Source organism: Schistocerca americana, unplaced genomic scaffold (genome assembly GCF_021461395.2).
Source record: "Schistocerca americana isolate TAMUIC-IGC-003095 unplaced genomic scaffold, iqSchAmer2.1 HiC_scaffold_14, whole genome shotgun sequence".
In the NCBI taxonomy this organism is placed as follows: Eukaryota; Metazoa; Arthropoda; class Insecta; order Orthoptera; family Acrididae; genus Schistocerca; species Schistocerca americana.
This window is the reverse complement of record NW_025725481.1, coordinates 1,416,330-1,439,764: the sequence shown is the minus strand read 5'-3', so window position 1 is coordinate 1,439,764 and position 23,435 is coordinate 1,416,330. Positions and strand designations below refer to the sequence as shown.

The 23,435-nt window shown below is 46.0% G+C and overlaps 1 protein-coding gene across 1 annotated transcript in view; it reads right to left on the bottom strand.

The window, feature by feature from the left end:
• Window positions 1-23,435, bottom strand: part of LOC124567769 (stress response protein nst1-like) — a 147,871-nt gene that overhangs the window by 45,067 nt on the left and 79,369 nt on the right. Inside the window, exons 3-4 of the mRNA XM_047131038.1 lie at window positions 13,746-14,180; window positions 7,092-7,439 (exon numbers count right to left, since the gene is read on the bottom strand). Coding sequence (XP_046986994.1) covers window positions 7,092-7,439; window positions 13,746-14,180 — 783 coding nt within the window. The remainder of the gene's footprint in view (window positions 1-7,091; window positions 7,440-13,745; window positions 14,181-23,435) is intronic.

The window sequence follows — 23,435 nt, the reverse complement described above, 5'->3', positions numbered from 1 at the left end:
AAAATTCTTTTGAAAAATATTTAGAGAACAATTAAATACTAGCTGGTAACTGATCGAATGCATGAAGTATGTTCTGTTCATCGTATAACATCATTCATTCATTCGGCTTACAACACATTATATATCCTCATTATCTGTGAAAGACGTTTAGGCCATGCCCCCAAAGTGATTTCGAAAACGTATTTATAGAAGTCTATTAATACTGAACTTTATAGTACCGAAAAATGTTTTCTGTTTTTTTATACAAAGAAATGTTTTGTAATTAAAATCGTTTGGATAGACACAGTGCTTAACAAGTCCACTATTGTCACGTACGGTTGTACTTCTTTAAAGTACAAAAACTTTAAAGACTGAATAAATAACTTGTGCCCTACGAGAACGCTAAACTACCGTTTGTCGTAGACAGTTTTGTAATATGATCAGCTAAGAGCTGAACTATGTGCAACATAGCATCGTTTATACAAAACAAATTAAGTGCAGCATCACAGAGACAAAACATTTGTTATCCACTACACGGCGCTGAATAGAGTTTTCCTTGGCATATTTGTCTGGTCAGTTGTTTAATGTAGTTTATACGCAGTTTCTACGCAGTTTCTACTGTTCGTTCATTTCAAAGTGAGAACACAACCACCTCTGGCCGTAACAACGGCCTTGATAGGCCTGGGAATTGAGTCAAACAGAGCTTGGATGGCGTGTACAGGTACAGCTGCCCATGCAGCTTCAACACGGTACCACAGTTGATCAAGCGTAGTGACTGGCGTATTGTGGCGAGCCAGTTGCTCGGCCACCATTGACCAGACGTTTTCAATTGGTGAGACATCTGGAGAATGTGCTGGCCGGGCAGCAGTCGAACATTTCCTGTACCCAGAGACGCCCTTACAGGACCTGCAACAAGCTGTCGTGCATTATAATGCTGAAATGTAGGGTTTCATAGGGATCGAATGAAGGGTACAGCTACGGGTCGTAACACATCTGAAATGTAACGTCCACTGTCCAAAGTGCCGTCAATGCGAACTAGAGGTGACAGAGACGTGTAACCAATGGCACCCCATACCATCACGCCGGGTGATACGCCAGTATGGCGATGACGAATACACGCTTCCAATGTGCGTTCACTACGATGTCGCCAAACAGGGATGCGGCCATCATGATGCTGTAAACAGAACCTGGATTCACCCGAAAAAATGACGTATTGCCATTCGTGCACCCAGGTTCGTCGTTGAGTACACCATCGCAGGCGCTCCTGTCTGTGATGCAGCGTCAAGGGTAACCGTAGCCATGGTCTCCGAGCTGATAGTCCATGCTGCTTCAAACGTCGTCGAACTGTTCGTGGAGGAGGTTGTTGTCTTGCAAACGTACCCATCTGTTGACTCTGTAACGGATGGTGCAGCCACATCTCGATCCCTGTCATGCGGGTAAGATGCCTGTCATGTCGACTGCTAGTGATACGAGGCCGTTGGGATCCAGCACGGCGTTCCGTATTACACTCCTGAACCCACCGATTCCATATTCTGCTAACAGCCATTGGATCTCGACCAACGCGAGCAGCAATGTTGCGATACGAGAAACCGCAATCGCTATAGGCTACAGTTTGACCTTTATCAAAGTCGGAAACGTGATGGTACACATTTCTCCTCCTGACACGAGGCATCACAACAACGTTTCACGAGGCAACGCCGGTTAACCGTTGTTTGTGTATGAGAAATCGGTTGGAAACTTTCCTCATGTCAGCCCGTTGTAGGTGTCGCCACCGGCGCCAACTTTGTGTGAATGCTCTGAAAAGCTAATCATTTGCATATCACAGCATCTTTTTCCTGTCGGTTATATTTCGCGTCTGTAGCACGTCATTTTCGTCGTGTAGCAATTTTAATGGCCAGTAGTGTAATTAATTTCATTTTCTCATATTTTTTGCTTACGTTTGTCGTCTATGGTTTCCTCCCGCCCGTCGCAGACGGGTAAAACAGCCAACAATTTTCTTACCGTGACATACTGGGAAAACTATGCTTACCAGTTTTCTCCCAGAATATTCTCATTCACTATAAATTCAGAGAGAGAGGTGTGGGTTTCGTCACTACTCGGAGGTCGCAAAAGTCATGGGATACCTCCTAATATTGTCTCGGATCTCCTTCCGCCTGACGTAATGCAGCTATTGGATGTGACATGGACTCAACACGATGTTCGAAGTCCCCTGCAGAAATAATTAGCCATGCTGCCTCTATAGACGCCCATAATTGCGGGAGTGTTGCCAGTGCAGGATTTTGTGCACGAACTGATCTATTTGTCCCCTAAATGGGATTCGTGTCAGGCGATCTGGGCAATCGAATCATTCGATCGAATTGTCCTGAATGTTCTTCAAACGAGTCACGAATAGTTGTGGCCCAATAACGTGGCGCATTGTCATCCATAGAAATTTTACCGTTATTTGGAACATGAAGTCAGTCAGTGGCTGCTGATGATCTGCAAGCAGCCAAACATCTCCATTTCCAGTCACTGATAGGTTCAGTTGGTCCTGAGGACCCAGTCCGTCCATGTAAACACAGCCTACACCGTTACACCAGCTTGCACAACGCCTTGTTGACAACTTGGGTCCGTGGGGCCTGTTCCATAGTCGAGTCCCACCATCAGCTCTTACCAACTGAAATTGGGACTCATTTGACCACGACACAGTTTTCCAGTCCTTTAGAATCCAACCCAAATGGTCAAGAGTCCAGGAGAGGCGCTGCAGGCGATGTTGTGCTGTCAGAAAAGGCACCCGCATCGGTCGTCTGCTGCTGTAAACCATTAACTCCAAATTTCTCCGCACTGTGTCTAGCGGATACATTCGTCCTACGTCCCACATTGATTTCTGCGCTTATTTCACGGAATGTTGGTTGTCTGTTGGCACTGACAACTGTACGCAAATAGTGCTGCTCTCTGTCGTTAAGTGAAGGCTGTCGCCATTGCACTGTGCGTGATGAGAGGTAATGCCTGAAATGTGGTGTTCTCGGCACACTCTTGACACCGTGAATCGCGGAATATTGAATTTCCTAACGCTTTTCGGAGTGGATATCCCAAGCGTCTAGCTCAAATTACGCTCCAGTGTCAGTTAATTCCCGTCGTGTGACCATTATGAAATCTGTAACCTTCTCACATGAATCACCTGGCTACAAGTGACTGCTCCATCCATGCACTGTCCTTTTATACTTCATGTACGCGATACTACATCCACCTCTATATGTTGACATTGCTATCCATGACTTTTTTTTTACCTCAATGTATCTTATCAGCGACAATGCATTACTATGCTGTTCACAGTAGTGTACCCGAATTCCTATTTTGTTATTCATTATTAAACCATTCCTGCTTTACCCATATTTGCCTTTGTATTTATAACCCTTTATTCACCGGACCAGAAGCCCTCTTCCTCCTGCCACCAAACCTCACTAATTTCTACCATATCTATCCTCAACCTGTCCATTTCCTTTTTTAAATTTTCTAACCTACCTCCCAGATTAAGGGATCTGTTTCCACACTCCGATCCATAGAGAGCTATACAAACCGAAATATACAGCTTGTACATTTAATTGAAACTATCTGAACAGCATTACCCGCGATTACCTTCATTTTTATTGCACTCCCATCACTACGACTACTATATTTACTTGATGATTCAGCAGACGCAATAATCACAATAAAAACAATTGGACGACAATGATACTGAAGATAGGAATATCCTTGTTTCTCTTGATGACGTGAAGTAACAGCTTCGCTAATCTGATGTTCGGGCAACAATAGCTGGCTGCTAAGCGGTAACTGATCAGGATCATAGCTTGGCATCTTGTAATAGCGAGTGGCGCCTAGTTTTCTTAGTGTGTTCACTGTCGCCGCTACGTTTGCTCGCGTTGTCTGTCCGTGAGTGGCAGCAGCAGCAGCGCTTATCGATAGCGCTTACTGTGGTACCATCTTTGGAGCAGCCTTTATTATTTCCGGGTCGTCGTGTGTCGAACAAGAGGAGTTGGGAGAGAGCAGCAGTGAGGTCTGGACAGCCAGTACTCGCCCGACCGCTCGCGACACACATCCACTGTCCGGCGGAAGGATGTGGTCGCGAGAGTGCACGGCCACGTCAAGGACCGGATCCAGCGAGGTTTAGTTGAATGGACCGTGATATTTTATTTGTGTGTGTGTGTGTGTGTGTGTGTGTGTGTGTGTGTGTGTGTGTGTGTGTGTGTGTGTGTGTGTGATCTCATGGAAATAAGTTGCCAGTCGATGATTTATACTGGGATCTTTCCTGTACCTGACTTGAGTGGAGACGACCGTTGGTTGGTCGTTCGGTCGTCGCAGCGGACGACGTACATTAGGTGTTCCAACCACTTCTGTGCCGACTTGTAATTCGTCCATGTTTCTTTGTGACTGGTTTTTGTATTGTGAGTTGTTGTCGGAATTGTTTTCCGGGCTCCGTGTGTATCTTGTGGTTTTGAATGAGCAGTTGTTTTAATGCTGTCTGCGTACTGGATTTGGTGTCAGTGGGAGGGTGAACGGACATGAGGTCGTTAGGGGGCGCAGCAGCGAGCAGGTGCGTGCAGCGCGGGGGCGAGCCGGGGTTGCTGGCGGCGTGCTGCCACTGCCGGATCGAGGAGGGGCGGCTGTGAGAGCGACGACTTCGATGTACACCGAACCCTGGACGTTTGAGTGAAGAGTTAACTGCTAATGCAACCTTGACTATTCTGAGATCTCGACTTTGGCAGGCGGGTTGTTGCTCCCAGGGCCGCTGAGCCTGGCGGCAACGAGTGAAGTGTTTAGAGGCGGTGAAATATTGCAGCCGTCTTTCTCTATTTGTTATTCATCACTGAATTTAGTATTACTCTTATTAGTGAAGTACAAGCAGTGGCATCTTCTGCCTTGTGGCCGCTAACGCCCCAGTTACCTGCCCTGGAGGTTAGGGTACCTTTCCGGCAGTGTACCTTTCCTCGTCGTGTTGATGCTGTCCGACACGGCGTGTAGTTTGACAACCTCTTGTATTGTACTGTGCGCATATATATATATATATATATATATATATATATATATATAAATTTGGGGGGTTTACGTCGGTCCTAGTGTTTCCTTCGCCCTTGGGTGTTTTGTGAAGACGTAGTGCTGTCTGTCTTCGCCCTTGCCTAAAAATATTCCATCGTTGTACCAGTGATTGGACGTTAGGCGCATTGGTTAGTCGGTCGGTCTACGCTTAACTGCCCCTAGTTTGAGTAGTTTTAGTTGCTATCCTCTTGCGTCGCTACTACTCTTCACTGCCTGTCTCACCCTACCTTATGTTTGAATTACTTTCCCAGGCCGACCCTTGGAACACTTGCTGAGAACTGCTTGTCCTGATTCCTTAGATTGTGGTCTTTGTTTTAAGGATATTTGTAATTCACTAATTATTGTTGATGTGTGGCCTTCAGCCGAGCAATAATTTCACTTCTGATATGTCTGCGTAAGCAGAAGAAACTAACGATCAAAGTCCGAAAAGAATTTATTGGGCTGTTCAATTAACCAAAACAAATTCTCCAAGTATAACACCAACACACAAAAGTGATCCGTCTTCGAATCACAACTACATACAACAATAAGATAGAAAACAACTGAAATAATATCCTCCTAGTCTCCGCCAGAGACTTCACCGATATACCGAGCCTAATCCAGAGATCAGCGAGAAGATCAAAGCTGGGCTGCCGCGGCGGCAGCCATCCACGTCTGCTGGCGGTCGATGAACTGCCGGTGTGTGGCCGAGCGCCGGCCTTTATAGCGCTTCGGCGGATGAGTACCTCGGAACTATTTTCTGTCACGTGGTTTGACGTGTGAAAATAGTTCCGGGATCTGCAGCGACCTCTTCCTTATGTTTATGTGGGCCGGTAGTGGCCCCTGGTGGCTGCTGGTGTCTTTGCTGTGGTGTTGGTGTTGTGGTTGTTTGCTGTGGCCATTCATCAATACTGCCTGCCGGTCGTGTAGTGCTTCGGTGTGCCCGCGACGCGGTCAACCCGCGGCTGCAGGCTGTCAGTTTCGTTGCTGATGCTCTAGGCGCCGTTATGTCGGGTGGAGAAGGCCTCAGCAACTTCTTTGGTGATAAGGCCTTCAGCCGTGTTACAATAAGTTTTTTAAGCAAACTTGTTTTAAAAGCAACGTATTTATTTTAAAAGTGCAATTTGGAATTGTTCTTTTGACTTCTAATTCAGGCCTTCAGCCGTTTGTTGTTTGAGGTTATTGTTGGTGGCCTTCGGCCCTAAAATTGTGGATATTTTTTTCTGTGCTATCACACAGTCAGTCGTCTTTTTAAGAGATCGTTTTAAAATTTTAATTTCTATAAATAAAGTTTACGTATTTGTTGTGCAACTGAGAGTAACTGATTACGGCTCCATCCACAATCGTAACCTTATCCTGCTCCATTCTGAGAAACGAGCTCTCAAAATCCGCTGAGTTTCGATTGCGCCAAAAGTCGCACAAATCTGAAGGCTGTAAATTCAACTAAATACTTAAGGATTACAATTACAAATAACGCCCCTCAAACCTTCCTCTCTTGGCCTAAGCCGGCGGGTCCATGGGATCGCATTTATTTGCACTTCGCCGGCCCCTTCTTCAGCTACCAATGGCTTCTCGTCACCGATGCCTTTTCACGTTTTCCGTTCGTTATCCGTCGTACCAGCACCACTGCGGAAGCGACCCTCGCTGCTCTCAAGAAAGATTTTTCCTTGGAAGGGTTGCCGCTAACAATTGTTACCGATAACGGCCCTCAATTCCAGAGCCAGATATTCGCGACGTTTTGTTCTGCCAACGGCATCCAACATGTCCTCACTCCGCTCTTTCACCCGCAATCGAACGGCAAGGCCGAACGCCTCGTCCGGACATTTAAGGCCCAAATGTCAAAATATGCCTCCACCCACACTTTGGACGAGTCGCGGACATTGTTCCTCAGTTCCTATCGGTCGAGGCCCATCGGCTCCCGTAGTCCGGCTGAACTTCTGCATGGCCGGCAACCTCGTACCCTTTGGCACCTCCTCCGGCCCGGACCCAAACAATGGGTTCCGACTGCACAGGCTCCCTTTGTTCCGGGATCCCTTATCTAGGCGCGAGGTTTCGGCCCGAGAGCCGGATGGATTGAGGGGGTGATCGTCCAGCCGCAAGGCCGTCAGCTCTTTGATGTCCGCATTGCCGACAAAGTGGTCTGCCGGCACCGCAACCAACTCCAGCGCTGATATCAGGGTCTTCCCAGCAAACCGCTCTGCCGCCTTCTTCCGGCCGCCCGGATGTGATCTCTTCCGCCTGTGGTTGGCGTGCAGGGGTGCCAGACCCCATCTAGCAGCAACAGCAGTCATCTCCACAGCGGCTGCAGGCTCCACCGGCTCCTCCGCCGGTCCGACCGGCTGCGCCATCCGCCAGCGTTGACGATGCCCCCGTGACCTTGGTACCGCCGCCGCCGGTGTCGCAGCCTAGCCAGTGACGCCCACGCAGTCCACTTTTCGGGCAGCATCCCGCGGACGTCGATGAACCTATGCCCCTGGAACCATCGCGGCAGGCTTCCCCGCCTCTTCCACAACGCAGCTCTACCCGTCTGGCCTGCCACGCCGCGCCCTACTCTGCGGGGCCGAGTTTTCACCGCCTCCTACACGAGGCCGCCAAGACTGAGTAGGACGACGTCGCCCTCCTCTCTCCCCCCCCCCCCCCCCCCCCAGGAAGGGAGGTGTGTACTGTCTGCCATCGGGTTCCCCTAAATGGCAGGCAGCACCGCATAACAGCCACGCTATGAGGGGAAACAAACCAACAGGCGAAGACATCAGGTAAACACGTCAAAGATTCCAGTCGATTAATAGGAACCTTTCCTTGCAGAGGTCACCGCGAGATAGCCAGCCACAGATTCCTACACTGGGTTTCTATTGGCTCCAGCTCACTATATAGGCCCGGCCAGTCGAAGGAAGATCAGTCTTCGTCCGCATCTAATGGCAACCGCTATAGCAGAGTCTGTGAGAAGATATCACCAGAGCCGCTGTACTGCACCGCCGATCGAAGTACCAGTCGACCGAGAGGAACCACATCTGACTAGATCGTTTGACGTCTACATCTATTATACAGCCAGCTATTGTATTGTAGAAGTTACGTTCAATAATTGTTTAAATACTACAATGTACTAGCTTTCCAGCGTGTGTCTTTGTATTTCTATGGATCAGTCAAATAATGTTAGTAGCAATGATCAAACTCTGGTTTTCCACTGGTAAATATACGAGACTTACAGTGATCTCGCATATAGAAACAATATTGCAGAGTTTACTTTGTTTATACATCGTAATCACTTGTCTTCACTCAACATGGGAGTCCACCTGGCTGAAAATGAAGTCACCTATAGAATTTCAGCATAACAAACTGGATTGCGAAATTATTTAACATCGACGATGCATTTCACCGCTTTGTGGCATCACCAGATTGTGTAAAAGAACCTGTATATGTAATCCATCTGCCATAAAGCCATATAAAATGGAAAATGGACACAACAATGGCAGTAGCCCACAGATGTTTTAAAAGAATGATGGTAGGCGGTAGCAGAGCAAGCCTGTTTCTGATTGGTCTAGAGAAAAGGGGTTGGGAAAGGGAGTACTCGGCGCTAAATTTGTTAGCAACATTTATCTGCAAGGTCGTCGGTACATTACGACAGGTTTGCTGTGGCGGACTGTCCTCTCCCCCAGTGACTGAGTGCTATTTGTGGCAGCCACTAGGTCTCTTGCGTGTGCACAGATACGTATTGTTTAAATAACGCAAATTTCTGCTCCACACCTGGGGAGACGGTCTGGTGTAGTGTTAGGCAGACATGCAGTGTTCTCCCATTCGTGACTCTGTGGCCGCGACCGCACAGGGAGTTCGGTACCCTGCTGGCATTATCCAGTGAACACAGGGGAGGAGATCCTCGTCATCCAGATATGTATTAGTAGCGTTCTTTGAATTTACACGGACGTGTTGGGATCTGTTTGCTTTTATATTACAGCGGGCAGGAGACTTTTCGGCCAAAACTGATACGGCAGCAGTGTCAGCCACCAGGCTGGAGATGACCACACCCCAACGTTCTCAGCAGTTGCTCCGCATGTTCGCGGTCATATTCCAAACAGCAGTTTCCGCGGCTATCCATCCACAGTTTGCAGTCAAAGGGGTAAGCTACCGTCAGCGAACTGATGTTCGCTGAGGTGGTTTCAGTTATTGGACGGTTGTATCTCTAGGTGCGTATTTTATAGCGCTGTACAGCATCTGAAACAGTATCTTCCGTTGGAGGCATCGGTATTTTATTATGTCGTCACACAATATAGTAATGTAGTGGTGGTTTGGAAGGGGTTTGTCTATTGGAGTGTGGTATTTCTTATGTTACATACTTGGTTAGACATCTGTAGCGCTTATAGAAATTGCTATGACATAATTTCTACCAATACATTAGTTTCTAACACATACACGATGACGTCCCAAAAACACACACACACACACACACACACACACACACACACACACACACACACACACACACACTAGTGATGGAGTGGTGACTTAGCAATGATAAATAAATAAGACCTATGTTTCGTTGTGATTGCCTGAGGGCATCAAGAAATTGACCAGACGTCGAAACAGTGGGGTGGATCTTGTGTGATTCGACGCAATAATTATAATTTAGGGAAGCCCGAAAAATTACGAAAATGGGCGAAAAATGCGTAAAATTGGGAAGATACCAAAAATATGGGAAATTAAGGAAAATTGCCGAAGAATTTTATAAATCAGAAATCCTTTCAGTACAGAGTACAACTGACTGGGCTCATGCAGTTCAGCTGTACCTGTTGTTGTTGTGGTCTTCAGTCCTGAGACTGGTTGGATGCAGCTCTTCATGCTAATCTATCCTGTGCAAGCTCCTTTATCTCCCAGTACCTACTGCAACCTACATCCTTCTGAATCTGCTTAGCGTATTCATCTCTTGGTCTCCCTCTACGATTTTTACCAACCACACTGCCCTCCAACGCTAAATTTGTGATCCCTTGATGCCTCAAAACATGTCCTACCAACCGATCCCTTCTTCTAGTCAAGTTGTGCCACAAACTTCTCTTCTCCCCAATCCTATTCAATACCTCCTCATTAGTTACGTGATCTACCCACCTTATCTTCAGCATTCTTCTGTAGCACCACATTTCGAAAGCTTCTATTCTCTTCTTGTCCAAACTAGTTATCGTCCATGTTTCACTTCCATACATGGCTACACTCCATACAAATACTTTCAGAAACGACTTCCTGACACTTAAATCTATACTCGATGTTAACAAATTCCTCTTCTTGAGAAACGCTTTCCTTGCCATTGCCAGTCTACATTTTATATCCTCTCTACTTCGACCATCATCGGTTATTTTACTCCATAAATAGCAAAACTCTTTTACTACTTTAAGTGTCTCATTTCCTAATCTAATTCCCTCAGCATCATCCGACTTAATTCGACTACATTCCATTATCCTCGTTTTGCTTTTGTTGATGTTCATCTTATATACTCCTTTCAAGACACTGTCCATTCCGTTCAACTGCTCTTCCAGGTCCTTTGCTGTCCCTGACAGAATTAAAATGTCGTTGGCAAATCTCAAAGTTTTTGTTTCTTCTCCATGGGTTTTAATTCTTACTCCAAATTTTTCTTTTGTTCTGCTGTTCAATTTGGAACACAACCTACAACCAGCTTAGAGACAGAAGTGATGACACTTTCTGCAGGACCTGACCATCATTTTGCAGGACAATGCTAAAGCACGTACAGTGCAAGATGTTACTGATTTGTTTGACTGATGGCGCTGCTAAGTGCTATGTCACCTACTGCACTCCGCTAATTTAAGCCCTTGTGAGTTCAACTCGATTTCTAAACTGAAAGAAACACTTAACGTCATTCGCTTCAGAACTGCTACAAATTCGTCCAGCAATAGACCGCGCCGCTCGAACTGTCAACACAACTGGCACTGCTAAGAGTATTCAAGCGATTTCCACATCGCTGGCAAACGGGTCATACACAATGCTGGTGACTACTTTGAAGGTCAGTCAAACTTTGAAACACAGGAGCTGTAAATAAATAGTTACCACTATTAAAGTTGCAACCCTTGTAGATGAGTTTTTATCATGGCTGGTTCCCCCAAGGCTATCAGTAGGGGTCTCGTTTCGATTTAGGTCTTTTAGTGCTCTGTCAAATTCTTCACGCAGTATCATATCTCCCATTTCATCTTCTTCTACGTCCTCTTTCGTTTCCACAATACTGTCCTCAAGTACACCGCCCCTTTAAAGACCCTCTATATACTCCTTCCCCGTTAATGTTTTCCCTTCTTTGCTTAGGATGGGTTTTCCATCTCAGCAATCATGATTATCATACAGGTGGTTCTCTTTCCTAAAAAGGGCTCCTTAATTATCCTGTTGGCAGTATCTATCTTACTCATAGTGATGCATGCTTCTACATGCTTCTTACATTTGTCGTCTAGCCATCCCTGCTTAGCCATTTTGCACTTCCTGTCGATATCGCTTTTGAGACTTTGTATTCCTTTTTGCCTGCTTCATTTACTGCATATTTGTATTCTCTCCTATTATCAATTACATTCAATATCTTTTATTATCCAAGAATTTCTACTAGCCCTCGTATTTTTACCCGGTGCCTTCACTATTCCTTCTTTCAAAGCTACTCATTCTTCTTCCACTGTATTTCTTTTCTCTGTTATTGTCAATGGCTCACTAATACTCACTCTGAAACTCTCTATAACCTCTGTCTCGTTTAGTTTATGCTGGTTCCATCTCCATAAATTCCTACCTTTTTGCAGTTTCTTCAATTTTAATCTACAGTTCATAACCAATATATTGTGGTCAGAGACCACATCTGTCCCTGGAATTGTCTTAAAATTTAAAATCTGGTTGCTGAATCACTGTCGTACCATTACATAATCTATCTGAAACCTTCCAGTGTCTCCAGGCCTCTTCCATGTATAGCACCTTCTTTCATGATACTTAAACCAAATGTTAGCTACGATCAAGTTATGCTTTGTGCAAAATTCTGCCAGGTGGCTTCCCCTTTCATTCCTGACCCCCAACCCACATTCACCGACTGCTTCTCCTTCTCTTCCTTTTCTTACCAACGAATTCCTTTCCCCAATGACTATTAAATTTTCGTCTCCCTTGACTAGCTGAATAATTCCTTTTATCGCATTATACATTTCTTCATGCTCTTAATCATCTGCAGTGGTAGTTGGCATATAACCTTGTACTGTGGTAGGTGTGGGCTTCATGTCCATCTCGGCTACAATAATAGGTTCACTATGTTCTTCGTAGTAGCTTATCCGCGTTCCTACTTTTTTATTCATTATTAAACCTACTCCTGCATTACCACGATTTGATTTTGTATTTATAACCCGTATTCACGAGACCAGAAGTCTTGTTCCTCCTGCCACTGAACTTCACTAATCCACAATATATCTGTTCCAGTCAAAACCCGTTTTTAGTTAGAATGCGTTCTTATTAGTTAAAACTAGTTTTTACTGTGCCACTTGGTCAAAACGCGTTTTGCCTAGTAAAAACTAGTTTTAACTGGCTTTCGCTTTTGACCAGCAGTAAATTCAAGTTGTAACTAAGAGTATCAGTATCAACTAGTTTCAACTAGTAAGAACGCGTTCTAATTAAGCTACTGGTATACAGAACTAGTTTTCACTAAATTTATTTAGGGTCAAATATTAAAATAAAGAGCAACTGATTGAAATAAAAACACCTTTTTTGTATTGTGCAAAGTAATATTTATTGGAATATTGATCATACATCCAAACACTTCCAGATAGTGAAAACAAGAAGGCGCCGACACGGACAGTTCCAGGCGCCAAAACCCCCCGCCTGGGCAGCGCTTCAGCGGCCGACAATAGCCCAGCCCGCCAGTGGGCGCTTTTCGCCACAACAAACAACACGGTAGAGGGGCCAAGCACGTGCAGATCAGTTTTTACGTATTTATCATGTCAGATCTATATCAAGAATGGCGATGGAAAGAATAATTTGTGAGAAGGATGTTACAGACTGAAGAACACGACAAAAGAGGAAACCATTACAATGTTACGACAAAAGGATCTTACGATAAATTAGTGGACGGAACTGAAGAACCACAATAAGATAAGAAAAAGACACAGAAGCAGTACATAAGATTAAATCGATTCAAGGTTATTAATATTTGTGGGACCAGCAAGTCAGTGACAAGAAGAGAGCCTGTGGAGTACTACTTACGTGTCGAAGAAATTTTCGACATTATTGAAGCAGCACATCAGGCCGTCGGTCATGGAGGTAGAGACAGATTAAACATTGAAACCTCAAGAAAATACGAAAGCGTAACAGTGGACACGATACACATTTATCTGTCTATGTGTGAAACTTGTCAGCGCAATAGGAGCATTAAGGAAAGGGGGCACATGTCGAAACCCATACTTCATTCAGAAATGAACAGTCGTTGCCAAGTTGATCTGATCGACATGCAGACTCCCCCCTGCGGGTTCGGGGGTTAGAATAGGCCCGCGGTATTCATGCCTGTCGTAAGATGCGACTAAAAGGAGTCCATCGCCCTCAAGGGGGCAGTTAGCGCCTGCGTCCAGAGACGACGGTTCCACGACCTATAATTGTGGTATTTTCGGTATTTCACTTCTCAGTTCTTCCTTCCTTTGGTTGGTTCCTTTCTTTGCTCTTCTCCATCTCACTGTCTTCCTTACTCTCTCCCTTGCCTTCTTCTCCCTTGCCTTCTTCTCCCTTGCCTTCTTCTCCCTTGCCTTCTTCTCCCTTGCCTTCTTCTCCCTTGCCTTCTTCTCCCTTGCCTTCTTCTCCCTTGCCTTCTTCTCCCTTGCCTTCTTCTCCCTTGCCTTCTTCTCCCTTGCCTCCTTCTGCCTTGCCTCCTTCTGCCTTGCCTCCTTCTGCCTTGCCTCCTTCTGCCTTGCCTCCTTCTGCCTTGCCTCCTTCTGCCTTGCCTCCTTCTCCCTTGCCTCCTTCTCCCTTGCCTCCTTCTCCCTTGCCTCCTTCTCCCTTGCCTCCTTCTCCCTTGCCTCCTTCTCCCTTGCCTCCTTCTCCCTTGCCTCCTTCTCCCTTGCCTCCTTCTCCCTTGCCTCCTTCTCCCTTGCCTCCTTCTCCCTTGCCTCCTTCTCCCTTGCCTCCTTCTCCCTTGCCTCCTTCTCCCTTGCCTCTTTAGCCCTGGCCTCTTTAGCCCTCGCCTCTTTAGCCCTCGCCTCCTTCTCCTCGCCCCCTCGTTTGAGACAGTCTGTCCTCTCTCTCTCTTCCCTTTTCTCTTCTTCCTTCCTCCCTGTGCGCGCCTGATGGCCGTCCCACGCGTTCGCACGCGTAGCCGGTGACGGGGTAACGCGTAATTACCCACCCTGGGTAGACAAGTAAGGCACGCACGTACCCCCTGGTAAAGACCAGGCCAAGGGAGGTTTGATTGCCTGATCTGATACCTTCTGACCATGCCGATTGGTCCATCCGTCTGTTTCTCGGGAGGTGTGACCTGAGGTGTAAACATTCACCTAAGGCGGGAGTGCCCTCTGAGAGGGTCCCCATAAGGAAGGAGCGCACCATCGGAGACGCTGGCAATCATGGGGGATTCCTCCGCAATGGATTTCTCTTTTTCTCTCTCGACTTCTGCCCACAAACGGAAACATGACCAGCCAACAGTGACAAAAGTGCTACCGCCTGCCCCACAGTTCCTCGTCGTTTCTCGATCTGAGGATGGAAAGGATTTTTCCTCTGTCAACCCTTTCGTTATCCAGAAGGTCGTAGATGCCATAGCCGGTACTGTTAAGTCTTGTACAAGTTTGTGTAATGGTACCTTGCTACTAGAAACTGAGAGCGCCTTTCAGGCACAGAAATTGCTTCGAGCCACACTCCTGTACACGTTCCCTGTCCGGGTGGAGGCTCACCGAACTTTGAATTCGTCTTGTGGTGTGGTCTATACTAGATCTCTTGAGGGATTGACTGACGAGGAGATTCAGTCTTTCCCCGCTGAGCAGGGCGTGACGGCTGTCCATAGGGTCATGAAAAGGGTCAACAAAGACCTTGTACCGACCCGGACACATTTCTTGACCTTTGACAGTGTTCAGCTGCCATCGCGCATCAAAGCGGGCTACGAGGTTATTTCTGTTCGCCCCTATGTCCCGACACCTACGCGCTGCTACCAGTGTCAGCGTTTCAATCACACTCGCCAGTCTTGTTCCAATGCGGCTAAATGTCACTTGTGGCAGGGATGCCCATGAGGGTGACTGTCCACCTCCGTCTCCTCATTGTGTGAAGTGTCAGGGTGACCATGCAGCGTCCTCCCGTGACTGTCCCATCTATAAGGAAGAACAATGTATGTAAGAAATTCGGGTCAAAGAGACAGTGTCCACCTCAGCTGCTCGCAAGCTATTTGCTAGTAGGAAGCCCACGCTGCTCCCAGCGGGTAAATACAGTACAGTCCTCGCCTCTCCTTGGACTACCAGGGAGGTGGCAACCCAGACATGCGATCTGACCTTCAGCACCACGGTCGTCCGTTCGGCCAGTGCTAAGATCGCGCGGTCGACGTCTCCTCTTCCTCCCATCACCCCACAGACACCAGCCCTTTCATCAGCTTCTGCCAAGGCGAAGACCCAGAAGTCAGATGCATGGGCCTTCAAGAAGGAACCGTCACGTGCAGACTTCCTACGTACCTCGACCTCCCAGCCATCGACCAGTACTTCCACCAAACGACCTTCCAAGAAGGCTCATAGGAAGCACAGTTCTCCTTCTCCGCCGCGGCGCATTTCTTCTCCTGCACCACCCAGCGGTTGCCGCCCCAGGCCGTCATCCATTTCGCCTGGCCGCACCGCTGGTAGCCAAACATCTGGCCGTTCACCAGCGGAGGAAGCTCCCCCTCCCGGCTATCTTACCAAAATGGCCGATGAACCTATAGAACCAATGGACGATGACTGTCCGCCTACTGATAGCGGCGGCAGTGCTCGCTCGAAGCCAGGCCCTCAGCAGCCTTCGAGGTGACCCCTTCTTTCATCTTCCTTTTCTTCTTACGATGGCACTTATTCACTGGAATATTCGCAGCTTTCGCTCCAACCGAGAGGACTTGAAGTTGCTGCTCCACTTGCACCGTCTGCTCGTCGTAGCCCCCCAGGAAACGAAGCTACGCCCATGCGATCAAATTGCCTTGGCACACTACACCTCTGTGCGTTTTGACCTACCCCCTGTGGTAGGTATCCCAGCTCATGGAGGGGTTATGTTGCTGGTCCGGGATATTTACTACGATCGCATCACGTTGCACACCGGCCTGCAGGCAGTTGCCATCCGCATTACTCTCCCCACTTTTACATTCTCCATTTGTACCGTTTACACTCCATCGTCATCTGCCGTTACCAGGGCAGACATGATGCAACTTATTTCTCAGCTACCTGCACCATCTTTGTTAACTGGAGACTTCAATGCCCACCATCCCCTTTGGGGCTCTCCAGCATCCTGCCCGAGGGGCTTCCTGTTAGCAGACCTTTTCAACCAGCTCAATCTTGTCTGCCTCAATACTGGCGCCCCTACTTTTCTTTCGGACACATCTCACACCTATTCCTATTTAGACCTCTCTATATGTACTCCCCAACTTGCACGCCGGTTTGAGTGGTACGCCCTTTCTGATACATATTCGAGCGACCACTTCCCGTGTGTTATCCATCTCCTGCAGCATACCCCCTCTCCGTGCTCCTCTAGTTGGACCATCTCCAAGGCAGACTGGGGGCTCTTCTCTTCCAGGGCGACCTTTCAGGATCAAAGCTTCACAAGCTGCGATCGTCAGGTCGCACACCTCACGGAAGTCATTCTCGCTGCTGCTGAATATTCCATCCCTCATCCTACTTCTTCTCCACGTCGCGTGCCGGTCCCCTGGTGGACCGCACCATGTAGAGACGCTTTACGTGCTCGTCGACGTGCTTTACGTACCTTTAAATGTCACCCCACAGTGGCGAATTGTATCAATTATAAACGATTACGTGCTCAGTGTCGTGGTATTATTAAAGAAAGCAAGAAAGCCAGCTGGGCTGCTTTCACAAGCATCTTCAACAGTTTTACTCCTTCTTCTGTTGTCTGGGGTAGCCTGCGCCGGCTATCTGGCACTAAGGTCCACTCACCAGTTCCTGGCTTGAAGGTCGCGAATGACGTCCTTGTGGCCCCTGAGGATGTCTCCAATGCCTTCGGGCGCTTTTTCGCAGAGGTTTCGAGCTCCGATCATTACCACCCTGCCTTCTTCCCCCGCAAACGGGCAGAGGAGGCTAGGCCACCTTACTTCCGCTCCTCAAATCGTGAAAGTTATAATGCCCCATTCACCATGCGGGAACTCGAAAACGCACTTGGCCGATCACGGTCCTCCGCTCCAGGGCCTGATTCTATTCGTATTCAGATGCTGAAGAACCTTTCTCCTGCGGGTAAAGGTTTTCTTCTTCGTACATACAATCGCATCTGGATTGAGGGACATGTTCCCGCATGCTGGCACGAGTCTATTGTTGTCCCGATTCCTAAGCCGGGGAAGGACAAGCACTTGCCTTCCAGTAATCGACCTCTCTCGCTTACCAGCTGTGTCTGTAAAGTGACGGAGCGAATGGTTAACTCTCATTTGGTTTGACTGCTCGAGTCTCGACGCCTACTTACCAATGTACAATGTGGATTTCGTAGGCGCCTCTCTGCTGTTGACCATCTGGTTACCTTGTCGACCTTCATTATGAATAACTTCTTGCGGAAGCGCCCGACCGCGGCTGTGTTCTTTTATTTGGAAAAGGCTTACGACACCTGTTGGAGGGCGGGCATTCTCCGCACCATGTATGCATGGTACCTTCGTGGTCGCCTCCCTCTTTTTATTCTTTCCTTTTTAATGGATTGACAGTTCAGGGTACGTGTGGGTTCTGTCCTGTCAGACACCTTTCGCCAGGAGAATGGGGTGCCACAGGGCTCAGTTTTGAGCGTCGCTCTCTTCGCCATCGCGATCAATCCAGTAATGGATTGCCTCCCAGCTGATGTATCAGGCTCCCTTTTTGTGGACGATTTTACCATCTATTGCAGCGCACAGTGTACACGTGTTCTGGAGCGCTGTCTTCAGCGTTCTCTTGACCGTCTTTACTCCTGGAGTGTCGCCAATGGCTTCCGTTTTTCTGCCGAGAAGACGGTCTGTATTAACTTATGGCGCTACAAAGAGTTTCTCCCACCGTCCTTACGACTCGGTCCCGTTGCTCTCCCAGTCATGGAGACAACCAAATTATTAGGCCTTACATTTGACAGGAACCTTAGCTGGTCTCCACATGTGTCATATTTGGCCGCACGTTGTACCCGTTCTTTAAATGTCCTCCGTGTTCTCAGTGGTATGTCGTGGGGAGCGGATCGAACCGTCCTACTTCGTCTATATCGGTCGATCGTCCGCTCCAAGCTGGATTATGGGAGCTTCGTATACTCCTCTGCACGGCCATCCATCTTAAGCCACCTCAACTCCATACAACATCGGGGTTTACGACTTGCGATCAGAGCATTTTATACTAGTCCCGTAGAGAGTCTTCATGCTGACGCTGGCGAATTGCCAGTCACCTACCGGCGCGATATACTGCTTTGTCGGTATGCCTGTTGGCTACTGTCAATGCCCAACCATCCGTCTTATCGTTCCTGTTTTGACGACTCTCTCGACCGTCAATACCGGTTGTATGTCTCTGCCCTGCTACCACCTGGAGTTCGCTTTCGTCGCCTCCAACACCTTAATTTTTCACTCCCTGCAACCTTTCAAGTGGGCGAGAGCCACACGCCACCTTGGCTCCAGGCTCAGGTCCGTGTTCACCTTGACCTCAGCTCGCTCCCAAAAGAGGTTACCCCCGGTTCGGTCTACCACTCCCGTTTTGTGGAACTTCGTTCGAAGTTTATCAATATGACTTTCATTTATACAGATGGCTCTAAGACCAATGACGGGGTTGGGTGTTCTTTTATTGTCGGGGCACAAAGTTTCAAATACCAGCTCCATGGCCATTGTTCGGTCTTCACAGCTGAGCTCTTTGCCCTCTACCAGGCTGTTCTTTACATCTGCCACCACCGACATTCTGCTTATGTCATCTGCTCCGACTCCCTGAGCGCCATCCAGAGCCTCAGTGATCTGTATCCGGTTCACCCTTTCGTGCACCGGATCCAACGCTCTCTTCGGCAGCTGGTGGACGTCGGTTCTCCGGTTAGCTTTATGTGGGTCCCTGACCATGTCGGTATCCCTGGGAACGAAGCTGCAGATGCCGCGCCCAAGGCTGCGGTCCTCCAGCCTCAGACAGCTTCTTGTTGTGTCCCTTCGTCAGATTTTAGCAGGGTTATTTGTCGGCGCATTTTATCGCTGTGGCATGCCGATTGGGCTGCCCTTCCAGCCAACAAGCTTCGGGCCTTGAAACCACTTCCCCTCACTTGGACGTCCTCCTCAAGCCCTTCTCGGCGGGAGGAGGTAGTTTTGGCCCGGTCAAGAATTGAACACTGCCGGTTCAGCCATCGCCATCTGCTGACGGCTGCGCCGGCGCCGTTCTGCCCATGTGGGCAATTGCTGACGGTCCGCCACATTTTACTGTCCTGTCCGGATTTTAACGCCCTGCGTCTCGATCTTAACCTGCCATGTACTTTAGATGCCGTTTTAGCGGATGACCCACGAGCAGCTGCTCGTGTTCTTCGTTTTATCAATTTGACAAACCTCACTAAGGACATTTGATGCCGTTTTTTAATCCTATGCCTGTCAGTCTGTCTTTTATTGTGTTTTCCCTTTTAGTTGTTGTTTTAAACTTGTGCCTCGCGGTGCATTCTTAACGTCGTCAGGGCGCTAATGACCATTGAAGTTGTGCGCCCTAAAACCACAAAAAAAAACCCTGTAAAAGATAGCCTGTCTACGTAGTGCGTGACGTCGCAAGATGGCTACACACATAGTCCCTTCTTCAACAGTTTCACGGAACAGTGCTTGTGAATAGTCGTTCGGCGAGTTTCGCGTCAGTTTACTATTATAGTGAATGGTGTTCCTGCGTTAGTGTACGTGATTTGGTTGTTTAGTTTCTGTGCACTAAACTGGTGATCTGTTTTTCTTGCCTGTGAAAATTTCGTTGCCTGCAAAATGCCGTATCGTTGTTGTGTGCCGAATTGTAGTGGAAATTACGACGGTGGACCAAAAGTAACCGTGTTTAAATTTCCGGAGGATGAAGCAACGAGGAAGAAATGGTTGTCAAGTATTCGCAGAGATAACTTCACTCCTTCAAGTTCAAGAGTAAGTATTTATTTTCTTTATTTCATAAGAGGTTAAGTGTGCTAACAAAGAATAGGCACTTATGCAGTAAGGAAGGTCAGCGACATTTTGACTAATATATCAGATCTTAACTGAAGAAGTGCCGAAGAAAATAGCGTTTCGTTTTCTTGCTGGTAATTCTACAGTTTAGCTGGTATAGGTTATATGAATTCTGTATTCTGCAAGTTCAACCAGTATAGCCTAAGCACAGTCATACTTACGTAGTTAAATATCTCAGTATATCTTTATACTTACTGTTTATGCTGCCTGTTAGGAATAAAAGTCGGTTTATAATTAAGTACGTGCACTTAAGATACAGACGACTTTCGATGTATTCTGCTTCTGTATTTAGTGTTTCTTTTTGCTGTAAAAGTCTTTAGGAAGTTGCCTGTTCAAATACAAGTAATGTGGTGTACCCAGAAATTGAAAATGAAGTAAAAACAGTGTCTCAGTCGCTTGTTGTTAATAAATTATTGGTGGGAATTTGAAGTCATTGCAAGGAATGTTACTATTAGGGAATATAGTAGGCTTTAGACTTAACAGTGAACCATAGACAGGAAAAATGAATGAGTACATAAATGGATTAACAGGCCATCACAAAATGCAAAGGGAGAAACTGTGAAAACATATAAAAATACTTGTTGATTTTACAAATTCTTACTTTTTGGGTCTGGAATTTCAGATACATGCCAGTGGCCTACACAGCTGTCTTATAGATACACAGCTAAAGTACTTGAAAGCAATTGTGTGCTCATGTTTAGCCTAATAGGTAGCACATAAGTGGCAATGTATTAGTTCATCATACTGTCAGTTTTTATGTAAGTTATGAACTGATATCAAAAGCAAAACAGTGTCTGATAAAAAGCACTACCTTTAAGTATTTCATAGTTCTAAAGGTTACACAGTGTTGACAATTACTTTGTATTATTCTGTTACTGTGTCACAGTTGCTTCTATGGATTACACCTGTGTGAGTTTGGTGTCATCATGCTTTCTTGTGCCTGAGGTGTGTGTGTGTGTGTGGGGCGGGGGTGGGGGGTGGGGGGGGAATAGAGCAAGACATTATGCAAAAATCCCACCCCTCTTGTGAATATATGAGCTTCAAGGCTAAATTATAAAAAAATTGTCACTGTTATTGAATTATGCTACAAACATTAGTCAATGTTTGTAATTTTTGATGGGGAAAGTACTTTCTTCATTTCACCATCTCTTTAAGAGCTTGTTGCCATGAGATGTAACTGCATGTGTTTTGATATTGTAGTGTTATTGTTTTATAGAGTTACTATGCCATGGCCACATTTATCGCTTGAGTATTCTTCTGCATTTTAGTTGGAATTCTATTTGTATTTTAGAACTAGAAACTAACTTTATATTCATAAATTATTTTCACACTATTAATATTGTCATCACATTCAGTTGTAAGCACCTTTTTCATTTTTTATTCATTTTTAATTACAGGTATGTCATGTTCACTTCCACAAGGATGATGTTATTTGGGACACACAAATTTTGGATGAAAGGACTGTTCAGTTATTAAGAGCCCCCCTACTCAAACCACGTTTGATACCAGATGCAGTTCCATCACTACTCCCAAACTGTCCTTCGTACCTTTCAAAGGAAGAAAGTAGACGTGAAGGGCCATAGGAGAAAAAGCAAAGGCTTGAAAATGAGCAGTTAGCTGCAGCGTTACAATATAGTTTAGCATCACAGAAGGACTATGAAAACAATTTCAGCTTCAGTTCTTTAGAAGAGTTGATGTTGCGTACGAAGGAAGTGGATTTGCCCAACGAGTGGAGTGTGATCGAAAAACACAGTGATTTTGTTTGTTTTTTAAATATAAGAAATCCAGCACCATTAATCACACATTCTGTCGTTATAGATAGTAATTTAAATGTTTCATTGTTTAAGAAAGATGTACAAATTAAGACATTAGGAAAAAGATCTTTTCCTGTAATTGTAACCAATATCCATGAAATTGAAATTGTCAGTGTACTGCAGGAGTTTTCAGGCACAGATTGTGGGCACTCAGAAACTTCTATAGATAGTATTGTAGAGATAGTGAAAGACAGAGTAGGAGTGCTGAAAGACAGTTTACAGGAGAGTGAAAAGGAGATGGTAGACTTTATATATGAACAAGTTAGTCTCATAAATGTAAAGAAATTTAATCATAGGTTTAGTTCTACATTTATCATACTGTGTTGTTTGCTATTTTCAATTTCATCTCATGCTTACAATTTTTTACGTAGCAGCTCATTAATGAAAATGCCACATCCAAGCACTCTGCGTAGTATCTGCAGCAAATTTAATGTGAATCCATCTCACGAAAGGCTTGGGGGAAGTAATTTCCTGTCCTATGCAAGACAGAAATTTCAATACTTGAACAGCGATGATGTCAATGTTGTTTTGAGTGTAGATGAAATTCATCTAAATTCTTATTTGGAATATAAAGGAGGTAGTGTTTTGGGCATGTCATATAACTCTGAATGTGCTGCAAATTCAGCATTTGTATTTATGTTGCAGAGTGTCAAGTCTTTGTACAGGGATGTTGTTCACATTTTACCGGTGAAAACCATTTCATCTAATGCATTATACGATGTGCTACTGGCCGTAATAAATGGCCTTGAACTAATAGGCTATAGGGTTTTTTGTGTGGTAACTGACAACAACAAAATCAATAGCAAAACCATGTCAATGTTTTCTCTGGATAAAGCTATTAATATAGTTTTTAAACATCCATCTGATCCTAATCGCCCACTTTTCTTTTTAATTGATGTCATACACATTGTTAAATGAATAAGAAATGTGTGGCTGAACCAAAAAAATTATGGTAAAGATACGTTTTATCCTCAGTTTCCAGTTAGAAAAGAAGTGGAAGAAAATAAGTTTTCTGTAGCTTCTTTTAAAACACTGAAACAGATTTATGACATACATTCCAGTTGTTTAGTAAAATATTGTCGCACATTGTCTCTCAAATCACTTTGCCCTACATCATTAGAAAAACAGCATGAAACTAGTGCTGCAGATATTCAATCGACATGTCAGAAGGCCTTGAGGTAGCTAGTGATAAATTTGATTTGAGACATGCACCATCAACAGCCGAATACATTCGAATAATAACAAAATGGTTTGATGTTGTTGTTGTTGTGGTCTTCAGTCCTGAGACT